General features: G+C 43.9%; 1 protein-coding gene across 1 annotated transcript in view; it reads right to left on the reverse strand.

The window, feature by feature from the left end:
* LOC121003667 (peroxisomal N(1)-acetyl-spermine/spermidine oxidase-like) overlaps nucleotides 1–13,130 on the reverse strand; it is a 130,076-nt gene that overhangs the window by 64,627 nt on the left and 52,319 nt on the right. The window contains exon 2 of the mRNA XM_040435533.1: nucleotides 12,546–13,029. Coding sequence (XP_040291467.1) covers nucleotides 12,546–13,029 — 484 coding nt within the window. The remainder of the gene's footprint in view (nucleotides 1–12,545; nucleotides 13,030–13,130) is intronic.

The raw sequence follows: 13,130 nt of genomic DNA on the forward strand, positions 1-13,130 counted from the left end.
AGTTATTTCTTTGTCTATTTTCCTGTTACATTCTCCTCCCCATCAATAAAATGTACAAAAGTCTGATCTGGCTTTCTTATAATAGCAAGAAAAAAAGAGACCAACAGCCGTTCATACAGGGTACAGCTAGCACAGTTCTCCAGAGTACGGGTAGCGCAGTTCACTGTCAGAATAAGGGAAGCACAAATATAGATGAACCTTGAAGACAGCGGGGGATCGGTATAACAGGGAGCGGGAGGGAAGCTGGATCTGACATACAATCAGGAAAGGACACAAGGCAGACACTTCAAACCTTATCCAGGAGCCAATGGGGAACTGAGAGTGAGGAAATGGAGGAGTAAGGAGAGGAGGAATCAGAGGGAGCAGCCAAGAACTGAGACAGAGACCTCCAGGGTGCACCATGTGAAGACAGCTGGTAATGGGACGGCAGCATGGGAAATGTGTAGATCTTTCCAGGAAAGAACCAGGTGCATGGAGGGCTCACCTACGTGGAAAATTCAGCAGCAGATGGATCTCTCAGGTTGGTCGGAGCAGAGCATATCTTTCACAGCGTGGCAGGGTGAAGCAGGAGGCGCAACGTAGCGTATCTACATCATCGCGTCAGCTGTCAGACAAATTTTGTCAAAAGTAATGTTTTTGGCTAGACTTTTGATTACACAGGTTTGGTTTTCATGGAATACACCAAGTGTAAACTCATGGTTAAACTTGGTTAATAAGATCAAGAGATATGAGAAGGTGCTGTATAAACCAAGAAATATAGAGGAAAAATGGACTAGGATATGGGGTGCATGGAAATATTAGTCTTCCTCCCTCAACTCCTCAGTTAGGCCTCATGCACACGACAGTTGTTTTTCTCGGCCTCCATTCTGTTTTTTTTTTGCGGATAGGATGGGGACCCATTCATTTCAATGGGTCAGCAAAAAAATGCTGATAGTTTATCCGTTTGTGTTCTATGTCCGTTGTCCGTGTTTCCCTTCAGCAAAAAAAAATAGTGCATGTCCTACTTTTTCCACATTTGCGGACAAGGATAGTCATTTATTACAAGGGATTTGTGGAAAAAAAACGGATCCTCCCAAAAAAATGGATGCTGCATCAGTTTTTTTTATGGCAGACGCACAATTTGTGGACGCATAAGGCCTCGTGTGCATGAGGCCTTAGAGAGACGCATCGCTAGGGGGAGGGGTGGTAAGGGAGGGTATTAAGGGTGGGGTTAAAAATGAAAAAAAAAAAAAGTAATAATGTTGATATGAATATGTCTGTAAAATTGATTTGTTGGATTCTTAATAAAATATTGGGAAAAGAACTAAAAAACTAAACAAAAAGGCTTTCACTGTGTAACACTTAAAAATAAATATGATAGACATATTAGGTATCGCCGTGTCTGTAACAACCTGTTCTATAAAAAAAATCACATTATATACCTCCTCAGGTGAATGCTGTAAAAATAAAAATAAATAAAAAAACTATGCAAAACAGCCTTTTTTTTTTACCTTGCCTCACAAAAAGTATTATGTACCCCAAAATGGTACCAATGAAAACATCACCTCATCTCACAATGAGCCCCCACATAAGACAATCACTTAAAAAATAAAAACCAATGGCCCCCTAAACCAATCTGTAACAGCGGCTGCTGTGTGCCGTTGTTCCCCTGCTTACCGCCGCGGTCCCGGGCGCCGTGTTCAGTGGTGATCTGCTGCCAGTGCTTCCCATTCTCGTCTGCAGTCCTGGGCTCGGTCTGTGTAGGTACTGTTGTTCTGGGATCCGCTCCACAGTTTCCTCTCATCCCTGGCCACAGCGTGTTTGCTGCTTGTTCCCTGCAGCACATCCTTAAGGGCCGGCGCACATCACTTGCTGCGCTTCCTGTACTATGGGTTAGGTCATGTGACCTTGCTGACCGATCCTAGCCCTCCTGCACTTATATAAGTGGCTAAGCCCCATTCCCAGATGCCTCAGTTTCAAGGTCCTTGTGTCCTGCTAAGGTTCCTGATATCTGCTTGTGTTCCTGTGTTCCTGACTTGTACTGGTATTCCTGGACTCTGCTACCTGCCTGCTTGCCTCGACTCTCCTGTTGCCGATCTGGATTGCCTGACCTGTACCTGTGTCGCCTGCCCTGACCTATTGCCTGTTTGACTTCACCTCTGCCTCATCTTTCTGTCCTGGTTACGACTCAGCCTGCTGACAACGCCTGTACCTCTGGTACCTTGCTCAGGTACCTCCTGGTCCGCCTGGACCAGCTGCCTCGTGTGCCAATCCTGCTAAAGAGGTAGCAACCTGGTGTACCCCTTGGGAAAGTCTATCTCCACCATCAGGAATACTGTGAAGATCGAGGAGTTCACTTAGACAATGCCCTTAGAGGAGGTAGGACACGTGGCACAGTGGGTTCACACCCACTGGTTCATGACAGTACACTGAGGCCATGGACCCCGCTGGTCACCCCAAGCCTGTCTTTCAGGAATTGTTACATGAAGTGAGGCATCAGAGCCATATCTTCTCCAGCTACTGCAGGGTCGCCAGTCGCTGCTACTCCTGCGATTTGTGTGCCGTTGGTGTGCAACTCCCTCTGCCATCATGCTATGGTGGAGATCCAGAAACCTGTTGTGGATTCATGAACCAGTGTCTGATCCACTTTGAGTTGCATGGGCACAAGTTTCCCACTGAGCGGTCCAAGGTTGCCTTCATTGTGTCCTTGTATGATGAGGCCCTTGCTTGGGCAAATCCTATTTGGGAACATTGAAGTCCAGAGACCACTAATCTGCAGTCTTTCCTGGCTATCTTCTGGCCGGTCTTTGAAGAGCCCGGCCGCACATCCTCCACTGCTTCAGCTCTGCTACGTCTATGACAGGGTTCCTCGTCTGTGGCTCAGTGCGCCATCCAGTTTCGTACCCTGGCTGCCGAACTTGCATGGAACAATGAAGCTTAACTGGCAGTTGTCACAGTCATTACCTCTGGCTGTGACCTTCCGTCCTTGCTCGTTCGGCGCTCCTCGCTGAAGTTCTGTTTCTGTGTGTCATTTGTGGTTCTTTATGGGTTAACTCCCCTGTGTGCCTATTAGGAGTTAATCCTCTGTCTGCTCCATGGGTGTGGTCTCTCTGCTGCACCCATGGAACCTGTATATAAGGCTGAGGTTTCCTCAGTTCTGTGTCAGCTCTCCTGGTGTGTGTTGTCTTGTCCTGCTATTGGTTTGTACTCTCTCTCCCATGCTGCTGACCCATGGGATCCGTGTCTGTCTGTCTGTCTGTCTGTCTGTGCTCTGTGGGTTTCCCTACTTGTTCATTAACGTCGTCTGTCTGTTATCTGTTCTGCCTGTTATGTTTTAGTTACTTTGTGTTTATTCTGATGTCTGTGTTCAGCAAGCCTTTGCAGCAGAGTGGCATGACAAGGCCATGCAGTTTACTACTGGTGGAGCAAGTCCTTCTCTGCTCATTGCCACTCCTGCTCCCTTGCGTGAACTCCTGCTTGTATTATTAGTTGCCCTGTTTTGTATTCATATGTCTGTGTTCAGCAAGCCTTTGCAGCAGAGTGGCATGACAAGGCCATGCAGTTTACTACTGGTGGAGCAAGTCCTTCTCTGCTCATTGCCACTCCTGCTCCCTTGCGTGAACTCCTGCTTGTATTATTAGTTGCCCTGTTTTGTATTTACCTGTCTGTTATGTTTGCCTATGTGCCGTCGGTACCTTCCGGTACCTGTTGTCCATTCGTCCCTGCTGTCACCGTCTAGTTCATGCTCCAGAGTGGACCCTGGCAACTTCCTGCGGCAAAGTCTAACCCTACCATCTAGGGCTCTAGTGAACACCAGGAGTTGCTTAGTCACGCCCCTCTGGAGTATTACTAGACAGTGGCGCAGTGGGGGTTTTCTCCCACTGTGCTGACGGTACATAGAGCTCATGTTTTCTCTGTGCTGCCTTTCATGTTTTTGTTTGTGCAATAAACTCTTATGTGTCTGTACCTGATTTCTGTTGATTGCATGATGACGCGGTGGTCTCTCCTGGGACCTCCAACTCGTGACAGCAGTGTTCTGAGAGGGCCTTTCTGACCGGATTAAGGATGAATTAGCTGGTCGGGACCGTCCGTCTACTCTGAATGATCTGATTACCTTGGCCACAAGGATAGATATGCGTTTTAGGGAACGTTCTAAGGTGGTCGCAGGCACCAGAAGACCACCTCGTTTGGCTACATCCTTCCAGAGGCCGGTTCTTCCTCTAGTGTCCATCCCATCTGAAGAGCCCATGCAAATAAAGCTCCTTCGATTGTCTGATCAGGAATGTTTACGCCGTAAAGCAGAGAACCTGTGTCTGTATTGTGGAGGCAAGGCCCACTTTGTGCGTAATTGTCCACAGAAGCCGGGAAACGCCAATGTCTAGGATCAGTTGGAGAGGTGGTCCTAGACAAGGAGAAGTCCTCTCCGAAACTTTCATTTCCGGTGACTCTATCTCACAAGGGAGTCATACTGTCTGTGCCTGCATTCTTGGACTCTGGGTCAGCCGGTAACTTCATTCAGCAAGCTCTAGTTCATCAGTACTGGCTTCCTACCATCCGTCTAGAAAGGCCTCTGTCAGTGGCTTCCGAAAATGGACTGCCACTCACTGAACGTGTGCTTTCTGTTACTATGCCCCTTAAGTTGCAAATAGGGGTTCTGCATTCAGAGACGATCTCCTTCTATGTGCTGCCAGTGTCCGTGAATCTGGTTATCCTTGTTCTTCCCTGGCTGCGTCAGCACACTCGAGCTCTTGACTGGCACTCTGGTCAGATTCTGCATTGGGGATAATCCTGTCAGTCCACCTGCTTATCAGAGGTCCGACCTGCTTCCTCGCCTATTGTACCTGTAGACCTGCCCGGACTTCCGCAGCAGTATACCAGTTTTGTGGACGTCTTCAGTAAGAAAGAGGCCGAGATCCTGCCTCCTCATCGTCCTTATGATTGTCCGATTGACCTTCTGCCTGGGTATACTCCTCCTCGTGGTCGATTCTACCCACTCTCACTTCCTGAGACCCAAGCAATGTCTGGTTACATCAAAGAGAATCTCGAGAGGGGGTTTATCCGGAAATGTACTTCACCAGCTGGTGCCGGGTTCTTCTTTGTGCAGAAAAAGATGGATCCTTACTGACCTGTATTGACTATTGAGGTCTGAATAAGGTCACAGTCAAGAATCGATACCCTCTTCCGCTAATCTCCGAACTCTTTGACAGGATCCGTCCGGGGAGCTAAGTTCTTCACAAAATTCGACCTGCACGGCGCATACAACCTTATCCGCATTCGAAAGGGCAATGAGTGGAAGACTGCTTTTAACACTAGTGATGGACATTACGAGTATCTGCAATGCTCCCTTGGTATTCCAGGAGTTTATAAATGATATCTACCGGAACCTGCTCTATGTCTGCGTGATAGTGTACCTGGACGATATACTGATCTATTCTCCAGATTTGACCATTCACCGGAAGCATGTACATTTAGTTTTACAGCAGTTGAGAGAGAATCGACTTTATGCCAAACTCGAGAAATGCATCTTTGAAAAATCTACCGTTCCGTTCCTCAGATACATAATCTCTGATGCCGGGTTGCAGATGGATCCTAAAAAAATAAATGCAGTAATGGACTATTCTAGATTGGGGGCACAACTCCAAACTGGCTGATCACCCAGGGATCCGCAAGACCACAAAACTTTTTGTCTTGCCACTACTGATGGCGCACATTGTCTGAGGATGTGCTTGATTATGTGTCTGCCTGCATCATCTGTGCTCAGAGTAAAGTCTCCAGGACCAAACCACAGTGGCTGTTATTACCACTTCCTGTTCTTGATGCCCCATGGCAACACATTGCCGTGGACTTTGTTACAGATCTGCCCACTTCTGCCGGATGTACAGCTATCTGGGTGGTCGTGGACCGGTTCTTCAAGATGGCGTACTTCGTTCCTTTATCTGGACTGCCCTTGGCTGCTGAACTTGCTAAACTGTTCGTGAGACACATATTCCGCTTGCATGGTCTACCTTGGCATATTGTTTCCGTTCGCAGAGTCCTGTTTACCTTTAAGCTCTGGAGAGCTCTTTTCCAGCTGCTTGAAATTGAGCTGGACTTCTCTTACGATTATCATCCCCAGACCAACAGGCAAATAAAGCGGGTCAGTCAAATATTAGAGAACTATCTCCGGCATTTTGTTTCAACCAAACATGACAACTGGGTCAAAGCTAAGGGGGTCAAAGTGCTTATTACCCCCCTTAATATATTATTTTGGGCTCATGCACACGAACGTTGGGCTTGACGGTCCGTATTTTTATGAAACCGTTGTTCCTTTTTTTGTTTTCGTATATACTCCGTTTCCGTTCCGTTTTCCCGCAAAAACATGTCCCTATTGTTTCCGTATGTCATCCGTTTTTTGTGGATCAGAAACGGAAGCAGGAACTACTCGAGACTCACTTTGTTATGTGTAAGTGTCTGGGGTCATTAATTGAACTGTTGTAAAGTAGAACTGGCCTATTTGCCCGTAGCAAACAACCATATAAAACCTTTCAGTTTGGACAGCATCTTTAGAAAAAGAAAGGTGAAATCTGATTCTTTGCTATGGGCGACTAAGCCAGTTCTACTTTACACCAGTATGATTAGTGACCCCAGTAGTGTCTGGTAAATATGTTGACCTAATGTTTAGTTTTTTCCACAGGTTTCTGGCTACTGGGAATTCATTTGCATCTCTGCATTTTGAGTTCCTGCTGGGAGTCTCAACTATTTCTTGGATTGTTCGTCAAACCTGTGAAGTGATTTGGCAGTGACTCCGGGAAGCGGTGATGCGCAAGCCCAAGGCAGAGGATTGGATCAGAATTGCTGAGGGCTTTCATCTTGATGCACAGTTTGCAAACTGCATTGGGGCACTGGATGGCACATGACACATTAGTGTTAAGCACATGACACATTAGTGTTAAGAATTGTAGTACAGGGTCCCGGTACTACAATTTTAAGCAATACTTTTTAATTGTGCTGTCGGCTTTAGCTGACACTACATATAAGTTTATCATTGTGGATATCTGGGCCTATGGGAGCACTGCAGATGCACGCATTTTCAGTTCTTCCAGATTGTGTGAGACTCCAAGCCAACCAACTAGCCCTCCCAGAGCCCAGAATGCTGCCAGGTTCTGCGGGTCCCCGGCCCATTTGTAAAAGTGGCTGATGAAGATTTTGCTTTGGCCCCACATGTCATGCGACCCTTCCCCAGACACAACATGGATGACAGGTGATGTATTTTTAACTATCGGCTAGAGCCCGTCGGTATGTTGAGTGTGCGTTTGGAATACTTATCAACAAGTGGAGAGTATTCCTGTCATCCTTACAGGTAGCGCCGGACAATGCCACCCTGGTTATTAAAGCATGTGTGATCCTGCACAACTTTGTCAGGATTCATAATGCTCCCTTATATGCTGGTTTAGAGAAGTCTAGTACCTATTCTTCATCCACAGGATTGGACCAGACTCGTCATGGACGGCCTGGATCTTCAGGACTTGCATTTCGAGACCTCTATCCCAATTACTTTACCAGCCCTGAGGGTGCATTACTGTGGCATATAGACGTAGTGCTCAGCAGACAATGATGTGATCTGGACTCGGGCCATTTTAGTATGTTGTTATTTTGGAGTCATTTTTTATTTTTTATTTCTTTGTATGTAGATAGTGTAGAGACTCGAAAGACAGAGAGCACCCTTGACGTGGGCTTGCGGGCTGGGGTGTATTGTAGTAAAAACTATGTTATTAGCCAAAGTAGCTATTAAGAAGGTACAAGGAATCATCGTGGATGATAGGTACGTGTCACCGAGGTTCCTGGCCTCGGTGGAGTAAGAGACTGTTTTTATGTGTCAGCAGCAGTTGCTGTTTGACACCTTGGTACTAAGCATGGCTGTAATAGCTGATCCGGAATGGCTCTTACTGGGAATAGTCAAAGTGCTGGGTGGGTGACTTTTGTTTTATTAACTTGCCATTGTGTGTGAAGTAACACCAACACTGCAAAAGTGACATTTTGTTTTTGACATCATGTGTGAATAAACACTGAAGTTTGAATTCCGAACTTGTATTTTGCCTCTGTACTGCGCCCGCTTATCCTAACTACCAGAGCGAATCCCCACATTACATAAAATTTCTAATACCTCTTTCACCGTAAATTGGATATTTCTTTTGGATTTCAGTTCTTAAATGTTTATATGTGTATCATGGAAAATGTTTTTATTAATTTTCCCATTATCTGCCCTTGTTTTCTCTTAGGTTTGACTGGATGAGACGTAAAGACGGTGTAGAAGTTTCCTGGTTTGGATGTTCACACAATGATGAAGATGTCAACTGTCTATTTATGTTTGAAGACGGATTTTGCACTACATACAATCCATTTTGAAAATAATGTGTTTTAATAAAATATCACTATGTCTTTTCATTTACACATGTTAGCATTGACTATTCAAATAAAACATCATTTCATATATCAAGATGTTGACAATATGTAAGAAACAGGACCACACAATATTGGATTTCATAATGTATATTTACTAAAAATAAAACATCATTTTGGCTTAACATTCAGCCATGATCTAAATAAAATAAAAAAAAACACATATCAAAAAGCTCACGGGTAAATTTAAATTATCCAGGCACTTGGCCTGGATGAACACTCACATCACCAGGTGGATGGTACTGTGGGGGGACTGAGCTTTGTCCCGGGTATTGCGGGTGCCAAACCGATTGCCTGTCTTGTGAATACAGGGGCTGGGAACATGAGCTTGGGCGGGTCTGAGTTGGGGTCATACTGGGTCCCAATTGAAGCTCTAAAGACCTTGCATAAACATTCTGCTTCATGGCGTCCACCATACGAAGCAGGTCCACGGTTACAGGTTTTGATTCCTTAATTGTGGCCACTGATGAAATAAAATTTACATACACCCGGATTTTTTCAGGGGCCCAGTTTTGGATGAGGGGAGCTAGGCCATTAATCATCCTCTCCTCCTTCCCTTCCTTCCTTCTCTCGCTCAAATACTCAAGCACCTGACTACCTAACAGAGCTTGAGTATCTGAGCGAGATAAAGGATTGCTCCTAGCACCCCTTCTCCGCTGTCATTGCCTGGGATGTGGTTCAGGACTGGAAGCCTGTCCTCCTCCTGCTTCCACAGCGGAAGCATTGGTGTTGACTGGCCAGCTCCTGGGTGCTGAACTCCTCCTCACCGGGCACAGGAGGTAGTGAATCGGGTCCGACAGCAGGTTGCTCCTCAGTTGAGCTGCTGGAATTTGGGCCTTGATCCTCCAGATTGTGAACGGTGCTGAGATGGAAATAAATGGAGGATGACAAAGAAATTTTTATTTTGGAAGCATCACACATTATCTCTTAATAAAGAAATAGTGGAAGATATAATTACTTCTTAACAAACCCAGAAAGAATATACTTACGGCCTTAAATCCAATATGGAGCACAGAAACTGCAGCTGCCGAGTGTACATATAGGGCTTTGTTCTTTAAGTCCGCCATCTCCACTATGTCCCTTGGCCAGTACTACCGTAACTCCCACCGATATTGGTCACAGCAGGATTGCCATAATTTCTTGACTTTTTGTACTAACACACAGCATAAAAAAAATAAATAAATAAGTAATGTATATCTTTAAAAAAAACACATGTATTAGTTGATATTATCAAAGCCAAGTATGGCACAGTAGTTGTTGCTAACTCATACATTACTGGGGACTGACCTTCATTAACTTTTGAAGCATGTACATGTGATTTCTAAACATAATATTATATGACTGGCGAAATAACATATATGCTTTAAAATAGCGTAAAAATGTGAAAAGTAACATAGACTTCATACAAATTATGCATTTTTAAGTGTAACAGTCAAAACAAGTACTGAGGAGGAGATACATCTTTGCAATTAATTTAAATCCTCCTGGGTGTCCCCAATCATAGTTGTGAAGCAAAACATGGACTACCCTTGCTTCCCCTATAGCTACGCAGCTGCTTAAAATGTAGACACAAATAAATTGTCATAAACCAAATCTTTAGCATTGGTGGTCTTACCTAGGTCACGGCGCTTTTTGGAATTGTCCTTCTCCCATTGGGTTGCGCAACCTCCTCCCATGCACGCTCCTTGGCTACCCAATCATGGTAGCCCTCACTGCCGGTGTCCCAGATTTGGGGTCTTTCTTGTATCAGAGAAATTAGGCTCTCCATATACAGTACAGACCAAAAGTTTGGACACACCTTCTGATTCAAAGAGTTTTCTTTATTTCCATGACTATGAAAATTGTAGATTCACACTGAAGGCATCAAAACTATGAATTAACACATGTGGAATTATATACATAACAAACAAGTGTGAAACAACTGAAAATATGTCATATTCTAGGTTCTTCAAAGTAGCCACCTTTTGCTTTGATTACTGCTTTGCACACTCTTGGCATTCTCTTGATGAGCTTCAAGAGGTAGTCCCCTGAAATGGTTTTCACTTCACAGGTGTGCCCTGTCAGGTTTAATAAGTGGGATTTCTTGCCTTATAAATGGGGTTGGGACCATCAGTTGCGTTGAGGAGAAGTCAGGTGGATACACAGCTGATAGTCCTACTGAATAGACTGTTAGAATTTGTATTATGGCAAGAAAAAAGCAGCTAAGTAAAGAAAAACGAGTGGTCATCATTACTTTAAGAAATGAAGGTCAGTCAGTCAGCCGAAAAATTGGGAAAACTTTGAAAGTAAGGGCTATTTGACCATGAAGGAGAGTGATGGGGTGCTGCGCCAGATGACCTGGCCTCCACAGTCACCGGACATGAACCCAATCGAGATTGTTTGGGGTGAGCTGGACCGCAGAGTGAAGGCAAAGTGGCCAACAAGTGCTAAGCATCTCTGGGAACTCCTTCAAGACTGTTGGAAGACCATTTCAGGGGACTACCTCTTGAAGCTCATCAAGAGAATGCCAAGAGTGTGCAAAGCAGTAATCAAAGCAAAAGGTGGCTACTTTGAAGAACCTAGAATATGACATATTTTCAGTTGTTTCACACTTGTTTGTTATGTATATAATTCCACATGTGTTAATTCATAGTTTTGATGCCTTCATAGTCATGAAAATAAAGAAAACTCTTTGAATGAGAAGGTGTGTCCAAACTTTTGGTCTGTACTGTACATCTTCCAAGCTCTGGTTAGCAGCTAACTAGGCCTGAGTCTCTTTCCTGCACATTTGCTCAGCCAATATTTGTAAACACATGGCAAAAGTGGGCTTGGCATTACGGATGCATTCCGTTTTTTTTGCGGAACCATTGACTTGAATGGGGCCCCGGAACGTGATTTGCGGACAATAATAAGACGGGTTCTATTTTTATGCAGAATGTAAATGCGGACTTACGGACACGGAACGCACACTGAAGCATTTATGTTTTTTTGGAGGACCCATAGAAATGAATGGTTCCATATATGGAATGGACACGGCAAGAAAATACATTCATGTGCATGAGCCCTTAAGGGCTGTAGTTTCCAAAATAGGGTCACTTTTTGAGGGTTTCCACTGTAGGGGTACGTCAGGGTCTCTTCAAATACTAAATGGCGCCTAAAAACCATTCTAGCAAAATTTGCCTCCAAAATCCATAAGGCGCTCATTTCCTTCTGACCACTGCAACGTGCCCATAGAGCAGTTTACCACCACATATGGGGTATTTCTGTAAACTGTAGAATCAGAGTAATATATTGAGGTTTATTTTGCTGTTAACCCTTGCAAGAAAAAAATGATTAACATAAAAAAAATCTAACAAAACATGAAATTGTGAAATTTTTAAAATTCCCCTCCATTTTCCTTTAATTCTTGTGGAATACCTCAAGGGTTAGCAAAGTTTGTAGCATCAGTTTTAATTAAGGGGTGTAGTTTCTAAAATGGGGTCATTTATGAGTGGTTTCAATTACATAAGCCCCTCAAAATCACTTTATAACTGAATTGGTAGTTAAAAAAATGGTTTTGGAAATGATGTTGAAAATTTGAAAAATTGCTTCTAACTTTCTAAGCTTTCTAATGTCCTAAAAAAATAAAATGACATTTACAAAATGATGCCAACATAAAGCAGACATGGGGAATGTTAAATAATAAATATTTTATGAGGTATCACTTTCTTTTTTTAAAACAGAGAAATTGAAATGTAGAAAATTGTGAATTTTGAAAATGTTTTGGTAACTTTGGGATTTTTTTTCATTAATAAAGGTGAAATATATTGACTCAAATTTATGACTGTCATGAAGTACAATGTGTCACGAGAAAACAATCTCAGAATAGCTTGGATAATTAAAAGCGTTCCAAAGTTATTACTACATAAAGTGACAGTCTGATTTGCCAAAATCGGCCTGGGATTTAAGGTGAAAAGTGGCTCGGCACTGAAGGGGTTAATTGACAGGGCCAGGCAGTGAAGACGTGATCACGCCTGGTACTGTCAAAGTGAAGAGGGTTGCAGAGCGAGCAAATCTGCTGACAGATACCCTTTGAGGGGGTTAAACAATAGTGCAAGCTTATTGTCATTAGTTAATATACAATGAAATTGTATTTTTTTTTTACTTACTTAGGAAAGGTGCAATCAAGTCCTGGAAGCACTGTATATTCCCAAAAAGGGCAGAGTGCCACCTGGTCCATACTATGTGCTGCATATACAATGCATTCTACATTGAGAAACCCCCTCAACAAAGCCATATTAATTTCAACTTCTTCCTTTTCCCATTCTTGTGAGCTGTGGACAATCTTTTCTCGCATAAATTTTCCCACACTAGCTTCAGGATCGCAATCATCACTGGTGAAATTCCGGACTTGTGCCAGCCATGTGTTAAACAACTCTGTAATGTTGGTCATCACTTCTGGGTCGACTTTTCTTCCTGAACTACTGTAGGTAACCACGATGGAAGGGGGATGGCCGTCCCAGTTATTTTTTTGATTCTCCTCAAGCAAGGCATCTGGTCCTAAAAGGCCAAACTGAGATGCCAGCTGGAAGACTGGGTTGCCTGGAGATGGTCCATGAATCCATTGTGCGCCAATCTCAACCAGACCTTTCGCTACAAGAGAAAAAAAAAACACAGTTGTAAGGCAACTGATTATTTTCCAGTTAAACCTTCACTATTGTTTCACAATTTTTACTGGGTAGCTGCCCTTTCAG

Source organism: Bufo bufo, chromosome 6 (genome assembly GCF_905171765.1).
Source record: "Bufo bufo chromosome 6, aBufBuf1.1, whole genome shotgun sequence".
Lineage (NCBI taxonomy): Eukaryota > Metazoa > Chordata > Amphibia > Anura > Bufonidae > Bufo > Bufo bufo.